The sequence below is a fragment of the Mus musculus genome, chromosome 19 (genome assembly GCF_000001635.26).
Source record: "Mus musculus strain C57BL/6J chromosome 19, GRCm38.p6 C57BL/6J".
In the NCBI taxonomy this organism is placed as follows: Eukaryota; Metazoa; Chordata; class Mammalia; order Rodentia; family Muridae; genus Mus; species Mus musculus.
Genome location: NC_000085.6, coordinates 32,033,448 through 32,055,388, shown reverse-complemented (window position 1 = coordinate 32,055,388; position 21,941 = coordinate 32,033,448). Strand labels below are relative to the sequence as shown.

Below are 21,941 nucleotides of genomic sequence, written 5' to 3'. Positions count from 1 at the left end.
CAGTAATAAAAGGCCTGAGCATGCTGAGGACCAGAGTGGGGAAGTCACAGCTGGATGGTATCTTCCATGAGGACCTGGGCTCCGTGTAGAAGTGATGGAGATGGACTAGGTCTGAAAGGAGTGGTGGACAGTGTTCCCTGGACAGAACAATGGGAAGTCTGGAGACAATGGGACAAGAAGTCCAAGTCAGGGGCTGAACCTGGGAGCTGAGTGGTACCTTGTACATGGTTTGAAAGGAGGGGAGGGGAGGTGGATGAGGCATCAAAGAAAGGCTTGGTGAGAAGTCGAAGTTGAAAGATAATTTTGCAAAGACCTCGCTTGCTCTAAAATATCACTAGTCCAAGAGCAAGACTGTGCTTTGATTTATGATTTCAAACTGGCTCCCACTTCTTACTTTCTAGTTTATATACAGTCCAGTGCATAACACTGGGAGAGGTGGGATGCACCTATGACCCCAACATATAGAAGACAAAGGCAGGGAGACCTTTGAGTTCCAAGGCTGCTTGAGCTACATAATGAGACTCTGTCTTAAGAAATAATAGGGGGCAAACTGGGAGGGGGATGAAGACTGGATTAAAGAAATAGAAAAGAAAGAAATGAACCAATCCAAATTAAACAGAAGTAAAAAAAAAAATGAGAGACAATATGAAAAGTTTTCCTTAGGAACTTGAAACTAGGTCTTTAAATGGGATATCAGGGAGTAAGTGGGATAAAGTGTTGCCTTTCAAATATCCTGTTTTGTTTTTAGATTCAGGAAATCACTGGTTTTCAACCACTCTGGGCTCCACGACAACCCAGCCCCCTCCAATTACACAGACTCCAAACTTCCCTTCATTTCGGAACTTCAGTGGCTACTACATTGGCGTTGGGAGAGCAGATTGCACAGGACAAGTGTCAGATATCAATTTGGTAGGTAAACCGCTTGGCTCCTTAAAGACGACACAAAACAAGTAATTCTTTCATTTGGTATCCTTTTTTCCTGATTATTATATAATCATTGTTTCTCTTCTTTTCTTTTCTTTTCTTTTCTTTTCTTTTCTTTTCTTTTCTTTTCTTTTCTTTTCTTTTCTTTCTTTCTTTTCTCTTCTCTTCTTTTTTTTCTTGTTAACATTGTTGCTGCTCAGTACTAAGAATCTTATCCTATAAGGACAACTCATTTTAAAAATTTAATTACAAACAATTTTGTGGTGGATCCATATATTCTGACCTTCCCTATTTTATAGATTTGTGGCGAAAAGCCAGAAAAATCTCTGAAGATTTGATACTGTAAATCTCCTATTTGTAAAATGCAGACAAGTATAGTTTTTTTTTGCTTATTTGTTTTTATTTTTTTAATATACTTTTAAAAACAATGTTCTGTGATATAAACCATGGCTGGCCTGGAACTTACAATGTAGAAAAGGCTGGCCTTGAGCTCATATAGATCTGCCTGTCGTTGCCTCCCTCCCAAGTGTTGGCATTAAAGGCATGTACCATGATGCCAGTACAGGCAAAGATAGTTAAGTCTGTAACTCTAGTGTGGACAGCATCATGGACTTCCATGAGTCAGAGGCAGCCTATTGACAGCCACCATGCCAATGGTGTAAATTTCCACTTACTACACTGCTTGCCTAGGGAATTAGAGCAAGAAGTTGTCAGCTGGAATTTGTTCCTTTCTAGCAAATACTCTTTATATATATATATATATATATATATATATATATATATATATATATATATATATATATATATATATCCAGCTGTTTGTTCTGAAGAGTAAGCCTAACTGTGAACCCTAAATGAACAATCAAGAGTGGGAAGACAAAAAGAACAGGTGGCCATAGGAAGACCTGGACCTGGGTGTAGTTTTATTAGTGATGTTCGTTTGTTTCTTTCTTTGTTTTGGATATGGTGAGAGAACCGCTGTGGAAGAGGAGTGCATGCTCTTCCTTGGCTTGGCTAGAGAATGATGATCTAGTAAAAAGCTGAGTGACGGTGGAGGAAGGAGACAGGGTACCTTCCTTATAAAACCTTAGATGAAAATCATCCAATTATAGATTTAGGAAGTCTCCTGAGGATGCAACCACCTGCTCTCTCCTCGCTGAAAAAGATTGCCAGTCTGATCAGTACTTTTCCTTTTTTCTTTCTCTGTACAAATACCAAAGGCTTTATCATGATTTTGGTTTCTTTACATTTTTGGAAACACAAATCAATCTCTCTCTCTCTCTCTCTCTCTCTCTCTCTCTCTCTCTCTCTCTCTTTCTCTATCTCTCTCTCTCTCTCACACACACACACACACACCACACACAAACACAATTACACTGAGTCACAGTGTAATGCTGATTTTTAATTTGTGTCCATGAGTAGTCTCTTCTGATAGGATGGTGCCTGGCTCCTGAAGAAGTTCAGTGTCTTTCTCTCTTTTAGATGGGCTATGGCAAAAATGGCCAGAATGCACGGGGTCTCCTCACCAGGCTGTTCAGCCGTGCTTTTATCTTGGCGGATCCAGATGGGTCAAATCGAATGGCATTTGTGAGCGTGGAACTATGTATGATTTCCCAACGACTGAGGTTGGAGGTGAGTGATATAAGAAGGGGCTGGAAAGGGCTCTGTGGACGCCCTTGACAGGAACTCTGTACTCTTCTTGCTTTCTCATCTAATGAGTATCTCCTACCTTCAAAGTAAGGTGTTTACAATCAGCCAAATAATGATACATAGGTGGATGCCCTTCCTGACTGCAGTCTTAAGTGTTCTTTTTCAAAGCATGTTTTCAGTCATGCTGACGACTCGTCATCGTTATGAGTGCAAATGCTCTCTGAAAGCTTGCTATGCTCCACTTGTGGTCTCCTGTGTTCTCACAGTCATTCTTGTCAGACATCTCAGAGCACCAACTGGTCCCTGACCACTTCCTCGGGTTCTCATGCAGTTGAGAATGCCTGTAAGGAACCAATTGAGGACTGAGAGAGAGACAGCAGAGAGGTGTAACAGCGACAAGAGCAACAATCAGTTGTCAGTTGTGCAGGCCTGTGTTCTGGCAGTCTCTCTTGCTGAACGCTTTGCTGCTGTGCTGGGTGGAGCCTGCAGTGATGATATAGCTGGAAGACACCACCTGAGGTTGCCACTCTTGGGACTGTAGTGGAACTCTCTCCCCTGTGCAGATAGGAGGAGGAGGAGGGAATTAAGTCCTATGCCAACCATAAACCCCTGAGCTGGCTCTGATGTTTTCCCCAGACAAAACAGCCAACTCCTAGAGAAGGGGGGGTCACCTTCCAAAATTAAGGCAGTTATTAGCAAATGGTAAAGCTGGGTTATGAGAAAACTGTTTGTTTGTTTGTTTGTTTATTTATTTATTTATTTATTTTAAACTCCAGATTTTATTCTCCTCCTGGGCCACCCTCTGACTGTTCCACATCCCATACCTCCTCACCAACCCCCTGTCGCCTCAAGGATGTTCCCACCCCCCATCCCACCAGACCTCTAAACTTCCTGGGGCCTCCAGTCTCTTGAGGGTTAGGTGCATCTTCTCTGACTAAACCCAGACTCGGAAGTCCTCTGCTGTATGTGTGTTGGGTGGCCTCATATCAGCTGGTGTATGCTGCCTGGTTGGTGATCCAGTGTTTGAGAGATCGTGGGGGTCTAGGTTAATTGAGACTGCAGGTCTTTAAAAGAGAGACTTTAGCCCCATCCCATTTACTTGATACAGTGTCTCATGTAGCCCATGATGGTCAGAAAGTCACTGGCATATGCTAGGATAACTTTGAACTTACGGTTTTTCTGCCTCTACATTCTGAGTACCAGGCTTACTTGTGGTTTAATTATCTTACTTGCTCTGTGGAACTGGAGTTCAGGATGAGCTTAGCCACATGGTTCTGGTTTGGGTTCTCTCCTCAGTTATGAGGATGGCAAAGAACAGACATGAAGGCTTAACTCAGGCTGCAAGATCCATGTGCAAGATGACTCACTAATGGGCTTGTTGGCAGGAAGCTTCAGGCCTCCACTCAGTCATCCCGAATTCTTGCAGGGTGGGAGACAGTAGTTTTCTAACTCACTTTTAGCAGTTGTCCACAATGACCCTGTTCTGTTCACTAAGCAAGTCTATACATACTTAAAGCTAGGGAAGTTAAGCTTTAGCACTATGTTTTGTTTTGAGACCAAGTCTCACTATGAAGCTTAAGGAAGGCTATTTATTTAGGTCAGATGGGCATATGTAGTCTTTTATGACTATCACAAGAAGACAAGGAAATGTAGAGAATGAAAATCAGGAAAATGTTTTCAGAGTAGATATCATACTTCACCGTGGAGAGGGAGTGTGTTGGTTAGGTTTTTTTTTTTTTTTGTCAGCTTGTCACAAGCTTGGGCCATCTAGAAAGAGGCAACCTCAATTGAGAAAGTGCCTTTATCTGAGTTGTCTGTAATTTTGTGGGGGCATTTTCTAGACTAATGGGCAGTGCCCCTTGGTATATAAGGGCATATGGGTACTGGATTATATAAGAAATCAGGCCAAGTAAGCCAGGAGGGAGGGGAGGAGCAAGCCAGTAATCAGTGGTCCTCTATGACTCTGCTTCTGTTCCTGCCTTCAGGTTCCTGCCTCGAATTCTTCCTCTAACTTCCTTTCATAATGTAGTGCAACTTAAAGCTAAAATAAACAAACCCTTTCCTCCATAAGTTGCTTTTTTCATGGCATTTTATCCCAGTGATAGAAGACAAACTAGGATAGGGAGAGAGCAAAGTAAGGGGCAGAATAAACAGAGAGCTGGAAAGGAGGAGGATAGACCTCTTTTGGAGGGAATAGAGGAGAGCCAGCTGACCATATGGAGTCATGTATACAGAGATATCTTAGGATGGTACAGTGATCACAGTCACCGAGAACCTTGGATGCTGAATGGACGTGAGTTATGTGGGAAATGTGGAATCTTGGACAGTGTTTGAGTAGAGAAACATAAAGTCAGTTTTATGGAGGATGTTTGATCAGACAGTGAGGCTTCATTCAGATTGGAATTACATGCAACTAGAAGGAAAGTTGCAGATTAGTAGATTCTTCTGTTTGTTTGTTTTTGTTCTTTTGAGACAGGGTTTCTCTGTATAGCTCTGGTTGTCCCGGAACTCACTCTGTAGACCAGGCTGGCCTCGAACACAGAAATCCGCCTGCCTCTGCCTCCCAAGTGCTGGGATTAAAGGTGTGTGTCACCATGCCCGGCTGTAGATTCTTTAACATGGGGACTCAATTGGTAGGAGTCTGGATAAGAGAACAGCGGTCATACTATGTGTGTCAAACAGAAAACGTATAAGGTGTTAGAAGGCAGAAAGGAAAGTTAGGGTTTGGGGAGGGGTTGCCAACCTCTTCCTGGCAATTTCCTGTGTGTCACATGAATCCAATGGGGTAACAGTGAGACTACAAGATAGTAAGATATGAAGATAATTCAGGAATAAATTGAATAAACACTAGCATTCATGGTGAGCCAGGTACTATTCAGAATGACCCATAGGTATTAACAGCCCTCGAACTCTGTGAAGAAGATGTTATTATATTGGGGCCAGAAAGACAGAGAAACCAAGTTACTGAGACTAAAGTAGCTTAGCCAAAGTTGTGTGATGAGGAATTGTCAGAGCTAGGATCCAAACTTGGACATCCTGATGCCATAGGTTGTGCTCATTACCACTGCACCACACTGCTTTTCTGGGCAATCAAAGATGGTTGGCAGTAGGAGAGTCATGAGCAAAAAGGCAGACAGTGGAGATGGAGATGGAAGTATGGAGAGGTTGGCAGGTCAGAATCTAGATGCCCTTTGGTCAATAGTGGTCTTGACTTAACCACCTTTTTCTGTCTTAACTCCCCCTTGCAATCTGAGGTCCAAGGGGAAGGCCTTTATACCAACCCACTTAGTTTTCACAAGTCAGTCCAAGGTAACGTAGAAGAAAAATGAAAATAGCTAAGCACATGAGCTTTTAGGTCAGCTCTCCATCTCTGCTCTAAGACTGATGACATTGCCAGTGCGGAATGGAGATAGGGATAATCTGTAAACTGTGAGGTGAGAAAGGAAAACAGATGGTCTTTCTTGCTCTTTTGATCCTGTTCCCAAGAGTGTTGTCAGCAGAGTGGAACTGAAAGAGAAGACTCAGAAGTGAGCAATAGACAGGACTGTGACCACTTTGCTCTGAGGGGACACAACCCTGCTTTCTTGAAAGTGGAGGATGATTGTCTTTAACAGCTATTCACAGGTTTGGAGATCACTTCTACACTTCATTTCTTTTCCCTTAAATCTCTATCAGAGGCAGTAGGTTAAGATATATATGAGCTGTTTATTGTTCTAAAATCCAAGGTTCATAGTATTTTTCTTAAGAACTTGCCTCTTGACTCAGCATAAAGAAATGTGCCAACATCTAAAATTCTAAGTTAGCCTTTACTAGGGGCAAAATGAATGGTGTGTGCAGCTTTAAACTTGACTCTGTCTTCTCCCACCTCCCTGTCCTAGTGGAGAACTCTGGAGAACAGTGGCCTTTGACTTTAATTCAGCTCCACAGTGGTCAGACATTGATCATTTTTCTTTCTGATAGATTTTTCTTCTCAGTAAGCATGGTAGCTCCTGCCTATGGGAATGTATGGGAGGGACAAGTCCTTGAGACTAGAGTTAGCTAAGCAAAAGAGACACTGAAACGTGTTTGGATGGGGTGGAGGGCTAGTTGGTCAGAGGGATGCTAGTGAAAAACTCATTCTCTTCCCACAGTATTGCTTATGTGAATATGACCTAGTAGGGTTCTGTAGAGGAACATAAAAGATAGCATGAAAAATAGAAAACCGTATATTTTATTAAATCACCTTTCATTGAAGCAGCAGCAACAGTTTGTCTCACAGCTGAGAGGCTGAGAACCTGGTGATCACTGGGTGCTGGAGGCTGGGAGCGTGGGCAGTGGGAGTGGTCAGACCCACAGTAGCTGTCTCAAACTAGAGAGACCAAGAGCTTGGGAGTTTCTCAGTGTCTAAGCAGTCCCAATCTGTCACTGAGGTCCTGTTGTGTTTTGAGAGAGCAGCTAGTCCTCAGCCAAGGATGGAAGCTTAGAAACCCTACTTCTAGCATCAGTAGAGGAGTCTGTAGCAGCTGCAGCAGGATAAATTAATGAAGCAGTGAGAGTAAACGGTGACAATGTTTCCTTGTCTGGCTGCTATTCAAAGGTTCTTCTCACATTTGGTGTGGGTCTTGCCATATAAATTAAGGCAGTTAAGACAATTCCTCAGGGCTGGAGAGATGGTCAGCCTTTAAGAGCACTGAGTACTCTTCCAAAGGTCCCCAGCATCCACACGGTGGCTCACAACCAACCATAATGAGATCTGACACCCTCTTCTGGAGTGTCTGAAGACAGCTACAGTGTACTTACATAAAATAAAATAAGTACATCTTTAAAAAGAAAAGAAAACTCCCCAGTTAAGGCTTCTTACTTCTTCTCCTTCTTTAGATTTACTTATTTTATTATTTTATTTTATGTGAACAAGTGTTTGCCTCCATCTATGTATATGTACATATGTGTACAATAGCTGCAGAAGCCCAAGAAGGCATAAGCTCTCCGGGAACTGGAGTTATAGACAGGTATGAGCAGCCATGTGTGTGCTGGGAACTGAACCCGTGTCCTCTGCAAGAGCAGTAAGTGCCCTCAGTCACCAAGCTATCGCTCTAGCTGACTAGCAGGTCATTCTAATTTGTAGCAAATTGACATTAAAAATAGCCATCACACATGGTAACCCTAGGGGCATAGATAAACTTTCCATGGTCTTCTGTTTTGTTTTCCTACACTTGATCTTAGCCAGAAGGCCGAGAAGCGATGCTGTTTTGCTTTCCTGACCACAATATTGGAGCAAGGCTGATAGAGCTTGTTAGTTAAAGGAGAAGAGAGTAAATTGATATCTCTGCGTGTTAAATCATATCACGTAAGCTGTGATGTAAGTGGTGTGCTGAAACTGGACTGCACTATCTCATGAGAGGAGCTGCTAGAGGTTGCTTTGTGACTGACACTTCTTTGGGATCATTTTAATGCTATGCCGCATAGAAACAATAATAGCACCAAATGAATCATAGTTAGCTACTCAGCAACATGTACATTTTTCAGTATTTTCTTGATGCGTTGTGTGTATAGGTATGTGTGTACATATACATATGTGTGTTTATTGATTGCCTAATCTAATGAACATTTACTGAAGTTCCTTTGTCTGTTGCTGAACAATGAAATTAAAAATCCTGGTGGCTCAAAGCAGTTCCGATCTGGTTTGATGATGGTGTGTTTTGTTTTGTTTGTTTGTTTTTAAGTCCTGAGTGGCATGGCTCCTCACTCATGTGCCAGTCATATTACTACTGACAAGATGGTTCTTTCCACCGTGAGTTCTCCACCGGATTCTTGGGGTGGCCTCACACACAGTAGGTGGTTTCTTAAAGACCAGCTCAGAGAACAGAGGAGTTTTGATCTTGCAAAGCAAGCCTTTGCAGTCTGTCTGTTCACTGTGGCTGGGATGCTTTTCCTATAACCAAAAGAAGCAGCTTCTCTATTTTCATGTAAACATCTGCCAAACAGAGCCCCTCTTCCAGAAGACCTCTTTTCACTACCATCCATCACCATTTTCCTTACCCTGCCGTGTTTTCCTGTGTAGAATTCATCGCTAGGTGGTATAATTATGTTTGTCTTCCTCTTTCATTGTAATAAGACACCTTGGAGGGTCAGACCCACTATATTTCTATCAGTAAGAAATAGTAGATTTCAAAAGAGGAATACAGAAGAGTCCTGGTTAGAGAGACTTGGGCCTGAAATTTGGCCTCACTGCCCTTTAGATTTGTGGAAAAATCAACTCTTGTGTATTAGTGTTGTCAGCTGAAAAAATGGGGTTAGAAATAACAACTTTTGTGGTTATGAATATTTAAAATAACCTAAAGTACATAAACTACCTAGCCATGGCTGTACTTGCATGTAGCAAGGCCCTACAGAATGATAGCATCCGCAGTCATCATCATTACACTTGTTACTATGATGAGCAGCTTGGAGGGAAGGGCCAGCTGAAAGGGAAGTGGGCAGGGCAGACCAGTGCTTGATTGAGCTCTTCAGAAGCCCCCATCTTGCTGAGATGCTATAGGATTCTTCTTAGTTCTCTGTTTTGTTTTCCTTCAAGGTCCTGAAGAGACTAGAGAGTAAATATGGCTCTCTGTATCGAAGAGACAATGTTATCCTGAGTGCCATTCACACACACTCTGGCCCAGCAGGGTTTTTCCAATATACACTCTATATACTCGCCAGCGAGGGATTCAGCAACCGGACCTTTCAGTACATAGTCTCTGGGATCATGAAGGTAGGTGAAGAACACCCTAGCAGATACAGCTTATGTTCTCACGGATCTTTCCGTTTCACCCGCCTTTCTTCCTCTTTCCCAATGTCACCAGAAGCCCATCTGTCTCTCTTCAGCTCAGACACCAATCACCAGGAAATTATAGTGGATGCTACAATGCCCTACCTCAGAAGGAGGGAGACTACCTCAGGGACTCAGCGGTGGCAGGGCGTGGATAAGGAGGGAAAGGAAGTACTGTAGGGGCAAGGAGAAGGCCAGGTGCTAAGTAACAGCTTTGTCATCCAGGTCGTGAACCTCTATTTTCTCCCTGAGGCTAGAGCACCTGCAGCAGATTGTCACCTGCCATGGCTAGTTGCAAAAACATGACTTTTCTGTAAGCTAAACAGTATAGTAATTTTTGTGACTTGGATTAGTACACAGGTGACAAAGGCAGGCTTTTCTTTATAACATATTTCCTACTGTGTTTAGCAATGTGTTAAAGGTTTATGAAATAAATGTCTTGGGCTTTAAGAAATAGCAATTATAAAAGAACTCAGTAAATTAGGAAGCAGACATAACATACCTTAGTAAGAGTATAGTATAGCTTAATTCTTTTTTAAACCTTGGTTTCAGAATGTTTACGTTAACATGTATTAAGCTGTGACTAAAATATCCCCTTTCCCGTGGCTCTCAGTTAAATGTTTGAAAATAAAGAGGATGATGAGGTTGGCTACTTGTATGACTTAGGAAAATAAATTTTAACCCACAGTGGTAGGAATCAAGTGTCCCATTTGGGCCACCTAAAAGGTCAGATTGTTCATGACCCAGCTGTCCGCAGAGCCCAAGACATGGAACTCTTTGCGGGTGTGGTTAATAGACAGAAGCATCCTTACCAACAGCACTTCAATTATGAAGGTCATTTTCATTTACCTCTGGATTGACACTGATCCTGTGATTCTCCAGCTGTGGTCCTATAGTCAGGGTACATTAGAAACAATGGATGTTGACAGAGGCCTCCTCTGTTTGAATTGCCCATCACCCCTCCAAAGACACCTAAGCTTACAACTCTTTTTTTTTTTTTTTAATTTCAGAGCATTGATATAGCTCACACAAATCTTAAACCAGGCAAAATCTTTATCAACAAAGGAAATGTTGCTAATGTGCAGATCAACCGAAGCCCCTCCTCTTACCTTCTGAATCCACAGTCAGAGAGAGCAAGGTAAGCGGGAACCATCGAGATAGTTATACATCTTTATGCAACAGCAATGAAAGTCTAAGGTCAGAGCTGGTAAGTTGTTGGATGTCGTGGGGTCCCAGAAGCGTACTAAAGAAAACAACCTTAACATGTTTATCTGAGGCAAGAAGAAACCAGAAACGAATATAGACACAGAAATCAATTCTTTTCACCGTCGTCTCTGTACACGGGGTTTTCTGTGGGAAGCCACACGGAGACTTGGATGACAGTAGATGCTTCGAGATTTTTTTTTTTTTTTTCTACTGGGTAGCTTTCTGGGATTTCTCATCTCAGTTTGTTGGATCTCAGTTTCTCTGTCTATGGAGTGGAAATATGATCATGCAAAGCATACCATTGAAAGAGCAGGGTTTAAGCTACTTTAGCTCATTATCTGTTGTTTGGAAGCACCATCACAGTCTACCTGAGTTGAGCAAGGGAGGATGAGAGAGATTCTGGGAGGGAGAGCCAGGTATAACACAATCATAACTAAACGGAAGAGCCAGTGGGCCCGAGGGCTTTGTGTTTTTTAAAGTGATGACGAGGCACGTGAATGATGAGAAGGCATACATGGGCACTGTGGCAGTTAACAGGGTTCTTAGAGCTTACAGCTCTAACTCCTATCAGTTGACAGTTTGCATTTGTATACTTTCCCAAGCTACTTAGTTGTAGGAGTTAGAATCTGATTTCCCTTGAAAAGACAAGAATTCTGAAGCCTCAGGTCTTGGCCAACTGTGGTTAACACTCTCCAAGTCCTTCTGAAGAGATTTCATTGAGAGCTGATATGAGTGGACATTTCAAATGCAAAACCTATTTGTAAGAGACCAATCCATGTTATACTGTGACATACATATGATTTAAAAATGCATTTTAGCTTCAGTTGGTTGATCTAGTGCCCCTATCACAGGTCATAATTGTAACCTGAAGAATGAGGTATTGGCTGTAGTTTAGGGCTTCTTTTTACTATGGTGTTCACTAAGAGGCATCGACATGTGTCTAGTCTGAGTGTGTGTGTGCACGTGCATGCAAGCACACCTGTACATGCTCACAAGAATGCATGTGTGCATGTGTGTTTGAGAGCACTCATGCCACACCACATATGTGGCAGTCAGAGGACAACTTCTGGGAGCTGGCTCTCCCCTTTTACTTTATGTGAGTTCTGAGTTCTGGAGATGGGGCTTGCCAGGGTAGTGCCTTTATCCTCTGAGGCGTCTCACCCAGCCCTGTTTTGTTAGTTTTTGTGTCTGCTTCTATTGTTTGTAGTAGATTAGGGTCAGTCTCTATGATAAACTGACCAAGTTTCTTCATTTTTCTGATAGGTATTCTTCAAACACAGACAAGGAAATGCTGGTCTTGAAACTGGTGGATTTGAATGGAGAAGACTTGGGTCTTATCAGGTATTCCATTCCTTTCCTTTTTTAAATCTTTCTCCTTAACTCCCTTCCTTCCTTCTCCTAGATTAGTGTCTTTTCACAATTCTAGGGAGAGAAAAAAAGAGACGATACACATGACATTAAGTATTGAGAATTGTTGTACGGTTAGAAGTCCAACCTTGGCATCAGACACAACTGGATCCCACCACGAGAACTTGGGCATGGTTCTTAGTCTATAAGGGCTAAGCAGCTCACATGTAAATTAATTAGCATAAAGAGGGCTCAAGTGAGGGATTTTAGAGGTAACCTCAGGCTATCTACATCTGGCTCATAATTTAAAGAACCCAGTGAAGTTGTTTTGCTTTGATTTCACAGTGCTAGAGATAGAACTTAGAGTCTTACACATGTTAGGCCAGTTCTCCACTAAGCTGCATCACTAGCCTTTAAGGTTTTGAGACAGGATCTTATTATATAGTTCAGGCTGGCTTGAACTTGCTGTGCCCCAGGTTGGCCTTGAATTAGCCATTGTCTTGCCTCAGCCCTACCGAATGCTGCTGAGTGTTACCACAGCTAGCAAGGCAGTAAATGTTATTGTTTGTCACTTAATCAGGATGTAGCATGTGAATTTCTCTGATGTGTTTCCTAAGGATAATATTTAATGCAGAACAATGCCAACTAGGTATAGAAGCCGAGCCAGCAACCCAAGGATGGAGAAGAGACAACACTGTGTCTTAGTACAGATTTTGACACAATTATCTGATAGGGACATCATGAAAGAAGGTACAGGTTTGGTTTTCTTCAAAGAGAAGGCATCTTGTCTTCATAAGCCATTTGAACTAATCTAGGAATGGTGTAGGTGGCTAGCATTGGTATAGACACCTTGACCTTTGGACTTAAAAGTGATGCAAAATGCCCTCAGAAAGTTTCTGGGAATGCTTGGTGCTACATTCAAATGTCTTGGGTTCCCTCTAGGCTCTCATCCTCTCAGCTGTGTGACTGTAGGCGTCAATTATGGGTCTGTCTTATCCCATGCATACTAGGGAGCAAAGTGAGTCCTTTAGTAGACTCAATGGTAGATAAACTAAACAAATAACCATAAGACAAATAAGATGATCAACAGAACTGTTATGTTTATTAATGAATGATGAATGAGTTAATGAACTGTCTTAATAATACTGTAAGATATTGGGAAATATAATACCAACGTATTTAAAGGCTAAAATGTGTCTGGGATAAGGTATGGAAGGAAGGAGGCTTCAAGTTCTAGTTTGTAGAGCACATTGGTATGAGCTACTATGATCTGGAGAGGATTAGCACAAAACATACATCTTTAATTAGTTTTACAGAGTAACCCACAATTGGTGGGGCAAGGGCCTTGCCCTTACTCTTTCTATTTAGCAGTAGGCTGAGTGGTTGAAATCATTTATAGTTTCCTCGTACTAGTTTCTAATCATTCAACAATGGCATCAGGCGATTAAAACAGTCAGCTGTGGGGCCAAGATGTTCTGTGCTGCTTGCACATCACCGCGTGGCAGATCTGGGAGTCTCAGGGTTAAGATTATTAGCAGAGCTTCTCCGTGTGCCGTGCCTGACATCCTGCAGTAACTTACCATTGTTTCTGGCCACTTCTAACATGTTCTCCTTGACACAACTGTTCCCGCCTCTCGCCACATAGTGATATCTGTTTTTTGAATACATCAAAAATGATCCATGACATAAGTCTGAGGCATGAGACTAGAGAGATGGATCAGTCATCAAGAACCCTCGCTGCTCGTCCAGAGGTTCTAAGCTCTGTTCCCAGGACCCATGTCATGTGGGTCATTACTCTGTGTACTGCATGTTCATCCAGCTCCAGGGAATCTGGTATCCTCTTTTCCCTCTTCTGGCTTGTGCAGGCACTCATTTGTACCTGGCATACGCACACACACAAACATACATAGACACACTAAAAACATCTGGGGGCTGCTAAGTAACTTGGCCACCACGTGCTGGTCTTTGATATCATGTAGAATCCCACAGTGGGAGGAGTTTGGAAATAAAAAAAAAAGAAGGAGAAGAAGAAGAAGGAGAAGGAGAAGGAAGAAGGAAGAAGGAAGGAGGAGGAGGAGGAGGAGGAGGAGGAGAAGAAGAAGAGGAAGAAGAAGAAGAAGAAGAAGAAGAAGAAGAAGAAGAAGAAGAAGAAGAAGAAGAAGAAGAAGAAGAAGAAGAAGAAGAAGAAGAAGAAGAAAGAATTGAAATTGACTAGTGTGGCTTTCAGCTGGGGAACAGAGATGAAGTGATTGGCCCTGTGTCATAGCCAAAATCATCCTCGCATCTTCCCTTCCTTCCTACTTTCTTCAGTCAGTGAGTTTGTACCAGATACCTATAAATGAGAAAGGAACGGTTGGTTCATTCTTTGGCCTTAAAAATAGAAATCAAATATCTTAGAATTTAATGCTTGTGTTTGGATTCCTTGAATGAGTCCCTTGGAGTCGCTCTTGGAGACCCAGTCCCCCAGTTGTGGACATCCTGTCTTCTCTCTGCACAGGGCTGATTCTTACTCTCTTACCAGTGCCTGTGGAACCTATACATCGTGGCCTGTGCTGCCCATGCGGTGAGCCAAAATAGGCATAGCTGGTTTTCTCATAGGACCTGTAACCCACTGAAGGGAGCAGAAGGCATAAGATATACATAAAATGATCGGGTTAAATGCTAGAAACTATACAGTTAAAGTATAAGTGGGTTATAAGTTTAGAAAGGAATGGGTACAGGGCTATCTTAAAAGAATTTGTAGGAAAGATCAGAAAATATTTCCCTGAGGAAATGAATTGAGCTAAAAGCTGAAGCCTATTAACTGGAAAGATGGAGGCTGAGAGGAACATTTGGTGTGCGTGGAGAAGCCCGTGATGTTCCTTTTGAACAACTGATAGGATATCAGGGTGTCTAGAGAGCAGAGGACAAAGGGGCAGGCTGTATGAGGCACAGATTAGATACAAAGTAATGATTTTTATCTTGCCCAGGGTGGTGGCACCTACCTCCCTTCCCGCACTCAGGGAGCAGTCCAGAGGTTTCATCCAGCCTGGTCTACATGTTGAGACTTTGTTTCTAAAGCCAAACTAAAAACAAAACAAACAAAAAACAAAAACAAAATAGTGACAAAAACCAGGAGAAATTTTGCGTTGGACCAAGAGAATAGAAAATCCTTAAAGTATCTTAATCTGAGGTCACAAGTGGGGACTGACTGTTGAAGAGCTAGGAAGAGTGTCAACTTGAGCAACAGAACAAAGTTATGCAAGGCAGATTGGTCCACAAGCCATGCATCTGTAACTGTCAGCCTTCACTGCGCTGGCTGATCCAGGTCTGTAATATTTCTATCTTCTTGTGTGCCCTCACCCTCCATGCCACCAAGCAAAAGCACTATGTGATCTGATCTTACTCCATACACAGAGAGCATGTTCTGGGTCATTCTGAATCATGACTTGAAATACAAGCTGTGCAGCATACATAAGATCTTCTTGATATATATATATATATATATATATATATATATATATATATATACACACACACACACACACACACACACCCATAAACACACACACCCATATATATGTCATATATGTATGACATTTTTATAGGACATGTGTGAATCTTGACCAAAGTCATAGTGCCTGGTTATTCTCAGTAGCTCCATCTTTTCTAACCTGTCTACTTTCCCCTCAGTTCACTTGACATCACTCAAATAGCAAATGCTAAAATTTCAGTGGCATCTTTTCTTTCTTTTTTTTTTTTTTTGTTAGTTTCACTTTTTTTTTTCCATTTTTTATTAGGTATTTCGCTCATTTACATTTGCAATGCTATACCAAAAGTCCCCCATAGCCACCCACCCCCTCTCCCCTACCCACCCACTCCCCTTTTATGGCCCTGGCGTTCCCCTGTACTGGGGCATATAAAGTTTGCGTGTCCAATGGGCCTCTCTTTCCAGTGATGGCCGACTAGGCCATCTTTTGATGCATATGCAGCTAGAGTCAAGAGCTCCGGGGTACTGGTTAGTTCATAATGTTGTTCCACCTATAGGGTTGCAGATCCCTTTAGCTTCTTTGGTACTTTCTCTAGCTCCTCCATTGGGGGCCATGTGATCCATCCAATAGCCGACTGTGAGCATCCACTTCTATGTTTGCTAGGCCCAGGCATACTCTGACAAGAGACAGCTATATCAGGGTCCTTTCAGCATAATCTTGCTAGTGTATGCAATGGTGTCAGCATTTGGAAGCTGATTATGGGATGGATCCCCGGATATGCTAGTGTCTACATGGTCCATCCTTTTATCTCAGCTCCAAACTTTGTCTCTGTAACTCCTTCCAAGGGTGTTTTGTTCCCACTTCTAAGGAGGGGCATAGTGTTCACACTTCAGTCTTCATTTTTCTTGAGTTTCATGTGTTTAGGAAATTGTATCTTATATCTTGGGTATCTTAGGTTTTGGGCTAATATCCACTTATCAGTGAGTACATATTGTGTGAGTTCCTTTGTGAATGTGTTACCTCACTCAGGATGATGCCCTCCAGGTCCATCCATTTGGCTAGGAATTTCATAAATTCATTCTTTTTAATAGCTGAGTAGTACTCCATTGTGTAGATGTACCACATTTTCTGTATCCATTCCTCTGTTGAGGGGCATCTGGGTTCCTTCCAGCTTCTGGCTATTATAAATAAGGCTGCTATGAACATAGTGGAGCATGTGTCCTTCTTACCGGTTGGGGCATCTTCTGGATATATGCCCAGGAGAGGTATTGCTGGATCCTCCGGTAGTACTATATCCAGTTTTCTGAGGAACCGCCAGACTGATTTCCATAGTGGTTGTACAAGCCTGCAATCCCACCAACAATGGAGGAGTGTTCCTCTTTCTCCACATCCACGCCAGCATCTGCTGTCACCTGAATTTTTGATCTTAGCCATTCTGACTGGTGTGAGGTGGAATCTCAGGGTTGTTTTGATTTGCATTTCCCTGATGATTAAGGATGTTGAGCATTTTTTCAGGTGCTTCTCTGCCATTCGGTATTCCTCAGGTGAGAATTCTTTGTTCAGTTCTGAGCCCCATTTTTTAATGGGGTTATTTGATTTTCTGAAGTCCACCTTCTTGAGTTCTTTATATATGTTGGATATTAGTCCCCTATCTGATTTAGGATAGGTAAAGATCCTTTCCCAATCTGTTGGTGGTCTTTTTGTCTTATTGACGGTGTCTTTTGCCTTGCAGAAACTTTGGAGTTTCATTAGGTCCCATTTGTCAATTCTCGATCTTACAGAGCAAGCCATTGCTGTTCTGTTCAGGAATTTTTCCCCTGTACCCATATCTTCAAGGCTTTTCCCCACTTTCTCCTCTATAAGTTTCAGTGTCTCTGGTTTTATGTGAAGTTCCTTGATCCACTTAGATTTGACCTTAGTACAAGGAGATAAGTATGGATCGATTCGCATTCTTCTACATGATAACAACCAGTTGTGCCAGCACCAATTGTTGAAAATGCTGTCTTTCTTCCACTGGATGGTTTTAGCTCCCTTGTCGAAGATCAAGTGACCATAGGTGTGTGGGTTCATTTCTGGGTCTTCAATTCTATTCCATTGGTCTACTTGTCTGTCTCTATACCAGTACCATGCAGTTTTTATCACAATTGCCCTGTAGTAAAGCTTTAGGTCAGGCATGGTGATTCCACCAGAGGTTCTTTTATCCTTGAGAAGAGTTTTTGCTATCCTAGGTTTTTTGTTATTCCAGATGAATTTGCAAATTGCTCCTTCTAATTCGTTGAAGAATTGAGTTGGAATTTTGATGGGGATTGCATTGAATCTGTAGATTGCTTTTGGCAAGATAGCCATTTTTACAATGTTGATCCTGCCAATCCATGAGCATGGGAGATCTTTCCATCTTCTGAGATCTTCTTTAATTTCTTTCTTCAGAGACTTGAAGTTTTTATCATACAGATCTTTTACTTCCTTAGTTAGAGTCACGCCGAGATATTTTATATTATTTGTGACTATTGAGAAGGGTGTTGTTTCCCTAATTTCTTTCTCAGCCTGTTTATTCTTTGTGTAGAGAAAGGCCATTGACTTGTTTGAGTTAATTTTATATCCAGCTACTTCACCAAAGCTGTTTATCAGGTTTAGGAGTTCTCTGGTGGAATTTTTAGGGTCACTTATATATACTATCATATCATCTGCAAAAAGTGATATTTTGACTTCCTCTTTTCCAATTTGTATCCCCTTGATCTCCTTTTGTTGTCGAATTGCTCTGGCTAATACTTCAAGTACTATGTTGAAAAGGTAGGGAGAAAGTGGGCAACCTTGTCTAGTCCCTGATTTTAGTGGGATTGCTTCCAGCTTCTCTCCATTTACTTTGATGTTGGCTACTGGTTTGCTGTAGATTGCTTTTATTATGTTTAGGTATGGGCCTTGAATTCCTGATCTTTCCAAAACTTTTATCATGAATGGGTGTTGGATCTTGTCAAATGCTTTTTCTGCATCTAACGAGATGATCATGTGGTTTTTGTCTTTGAGTTTGTTTATATAATGGATTACATTGATGGATTTTCGTATATTAAACCATCCCTGCATCCCTGGAATAAAACCTACTTGGTCAGGATGGATGATTTCTTTAATGTGTTCTTGGATTCGGTTAGCGAGAATTTTATTAAGGATTTTTGCATCGATATTCATAAGAGAAATTGGTCTGAAGTTCTCTATCTTTGTTGGATCTTTCTGTGGTTTAGGTATCAGAGTAATAGTGGCTTCATAAAATGAGTTGGGTAGAGTACCTTCTACTTCTATCTTGTGAAATAGTTTGTGCAGAACTGGAATTAGATCTTCTTTGAAGGTCTGATAGAACTCTGCACTAAACCCATCTGGTCCTGGGCTTTTTTTGGCTGGGAGAATATTAATAACTGCTTCTATTTCTTTAGGGGATATGGGACTGTTTAGAAGGTCAACTTGATCCTGATTCAACTTTGGTACCTGGTATCTGTCCAGAAATTTGTCCATTTCGTCCAGGTTTTCCAGTTTTGTTGAGTATAAGCTTTTGTAGAAGGATCTGATGGTGTTTTGGATTTCTTCAGGATCTGTTGTTATGTCTCCCTTTTCATTTCTGATTTTGTTGATTAGGATTTTGTCCCTTTGCCCTCTAGTGAGTCTAGCTAAGGGCTTATCTATCTTGTTGATTTTCTCAAAGAACCAACTCCTCGTTTGGTTAATTCTTTGAATAGTTCTTCTTGTTTCCACTTGGTTAATTTCACCCCTGAGTTTGATTATTTCCTGCCGTCTACTCCTCTTGGGTGAATTTGCTTCCTTTTTTTCTAGAGCTTTTAGATGTGTTGTCAAGCTGCTAGTATGTGCTCTCTCCCGTTTCTTCTTGGAGGTACTCAGAGCTATGAGTTTCCCTCTTAGAAATGCTTTCATTGTGTCCCAAAGGTTTGGGTACGTTGTGGCTTCATTTTCATTAAACTCTAAAAAGTCTTTAATTTCTTTCTTTATTCCTTCCTTGACCAAGGTATCATTGAGAAGAGTGTTGTTCAGTTTCCACGTGAATGTTGGCTTTCCATTCTTAATGTTGTTATTGAAGATCAGTCTTAGGCCATGGTGGTCTGATAGTATACATGGGACAATTTCAATATTTTTGTATCTGTTGAGGCCTATTTTGTGACCAATTATATGGTCAATTTTGGAAAAGGTCCCGTGAGGTGCTGAGAAGAAGGTATATCCTTTTGTTTTAGGATTAAATATTCTGTAGATATCTGTCAGGTCCATTTGTTTCATAACTTCTGTTAGTTTCACTGTGTCCCTGTTTAGTTTCTGTTTCCACGATCTGTCCATTGATGAAAGTGGTGTGTTGAGGTCTCCCACTATTATTGTGTGAGGTGCAATGTGTGCTTTGAGCTTTACTAAAGTGTCTTTAATGAATGTGGCTGCCCTTGCATTTGGAGCGTAGATATTCAGAATTGAGAGTTCCTCTTGGAGGATTTTACCTTTGATGAGTATGAAGTGTCCCTCCTTGTCTTTTTTGATAACTTTGGGTTGGAAGTCGATTTTATCCGATATTAGAATGGCTACTCCAGCCTGTTTCTTCAGACCATTTGCTTGGAAAATTGTTTTCCAGCCTTTCACTCTGAGGTAGTGTCTGTCTTTTTCCCTGAGATGGGTTTCCTGTAAGCAGCAGAATGTTGGGTCCTGTTTGTGTAGCCAGTCTGTTAGTCTATGTCTTTTTATTGGGGAATTGAGTCCATTGATATTAAGAGATATTAAGGAAAGGTAATTGTTGCTTCCTGTTATTTTTGTTGTTAAAGTTGGCATTCTGTTCTTGTGGCTGTCTTCTTTTAGGTTTGTTGAGGGATTATCTTCTTGTTTTTTCTAGGGCGTGGTTCCCGTCCTTGTATTGGTTTTTTTCTGTTATTATCCTTTGAAGGGCTGGATTCGTGGAGAGATAATGGGTGAATTTAGTTTTGTCGTGGAATACTTTGGTTTCTCCATCTATGGTAATTGAGAGTTTGGCTGGGTATAGTAGCCTGGGCTGGCATTTGTGTTCTCTTAGTGTCTGTATAACATCTGTCCAGGCTCTTCTGGCTTTCATAGTCTCTGGTGAAAAATCTGTGTAATTCTGATAGGCTTGCCTTTATATGTTACTTGACCTTTTTCCCTTACTGCTTTTAGTATTCTATCTTTATTTAGTGCATTTGGTGTTCTGATTATTATGTGTCGGGAGGAATTTCTTTTCTGGTCCAGTCTATTTGGAGTTCTGTAGGCTTCTTGTATGTTCATGGGCATCTCTTTCTTTAGATTTGGGAAGTTTTCTTCAATAATTTTGTTGAAGATGTTTGCTGGTCCTTTGAGTTGAAAATCTTCATTCTCATCCACTCCTATTATCCGTAGGTTTGGTCTTCTCATTGTGTCCTGGATTTCCTGGATGTTTTGAGTTAGGATCTTTTTGCATTTTCCATTTTCTTTGATTGTTGTGCCGATGTTCTCTATGGAGTCTTCTGCACCTGAGATTCTCTCTTCCATCTCTTGTATTCTGTTGCTGATGCTGGCATCTATGGTTCCAGATTTCTTTCCTAGGGTTTCTATCTCCAGCGTCGCCTCACTTTGGGTTTTCTTTATTGTGTCTACTTCCCTTTTTAGGTCTAGTATGGTTTTGTTCATTTCCATCACCTGTTTGGATGTGTTTTCCTGTTTTTCTATAAGGACTTCTACCTGTTTGGTTGTGTTTTCCTGTTTTTCTTTAAGGACTTGTAACTCTTTAGCAGTGTTTTCCTGTTTTTCTTTAAGGACTTGTAACTCTTTAGCAGTGTTCTCCTGTATTTCTTTAAGTGAGTTATTGAATTCCTTCTTTATGTCCTCTACCATCATCATGAGATATGCTTTTAAATCCAGGTCTACCTTTTCAGGTGTGTTAGGGTGTCCTGGATTGGGCGAAGTGGGCGTTCTGGGTTCTGATGATGGTGAGTGGTCCTGGCTTCTGTTAGTAGGATTCTTACGTTTACCTTTCGCCATCTGGCAATCTCTGGAGTTAGTTGTTATAGTTGTCTTTGTTAAGAGATTGTTCCTCTGTTGATTTTGTTACCCTCTATCAGCAGGCGTGGGAGACAAGCTCTCTTCTCTGAGTTTCAGTGGTCAGAGCAGTCTCTGTAGGCAAGCTCTCCTCTTTCAGGGAAGGTGTACAGTTATCTGGTGTTTGGACCTCCTCCTGGCTGAAGGTGAAGGCCCAAAACAGGATCTTTCCCAGAAGCTGTGTTGCTTTGGCCAGGAAGGTGGCCAGTTGTCTGGAGTCGAAGATGTCGCCGCCTGAGAAGCTCTGTGGCTCTTGTCCGGAAGGAGGCCGGCCGTCTGGAGCTGAGGATGGCGCTGCCTCAGAAGCTCTGTGGCTCTTGCCGGGAAGGTGGCTGGTTGTCTGGAGCTGAAGATGGCGCCGCCCAGAAGCTCTGCGACTCTCGCCCGTCCCAGAAACGGCTGGCACTCTGTATTCCACACGGTCACCCGTGCAGCCTGCCCTCCGCGGAGTCCCGGAGCCAAGAAGGCTCCCGCCGGCGCCTGTGCCACAAACC

General features: G+C 41.9%; 1 protein-coding gene across 1 annotated transcript in view; it reads left to right on the top strand.

Moving 5' to 3' along the window:
* Positions 1 to 21,941, top strand: part of Asah2 (N-acylsphingosine amidohydrolase 2) — a 118,495-nt gene that overhangs the window by 47,752 nt on the left and 48,802 nt on the right. Inside the window, exons 6-10 of the mRNA NM_018830.1 lie at positions 749 to 909; positions 2,407 to 2,556; positions 9,128 to 9,304; positions 10,372 to 10,499; positions 11,831 to 11,908. Coding sequence (NP_061300.1) covers positions 749 to 909; positions 2,407 to 2,556; positions 9,128 to 9,304; positions 10,372 to 10,499; positions 11,831 to 11,908 — 694 coding nt within the window. The remainder of the gene's footprint in view (positions 1 to 748; positions 910 to 2,406; positions 2,557 to 9,127; positions 9,305 to 10,371; positions 10,500 to 11,830; positions 11,909 to 21,941) is intronic.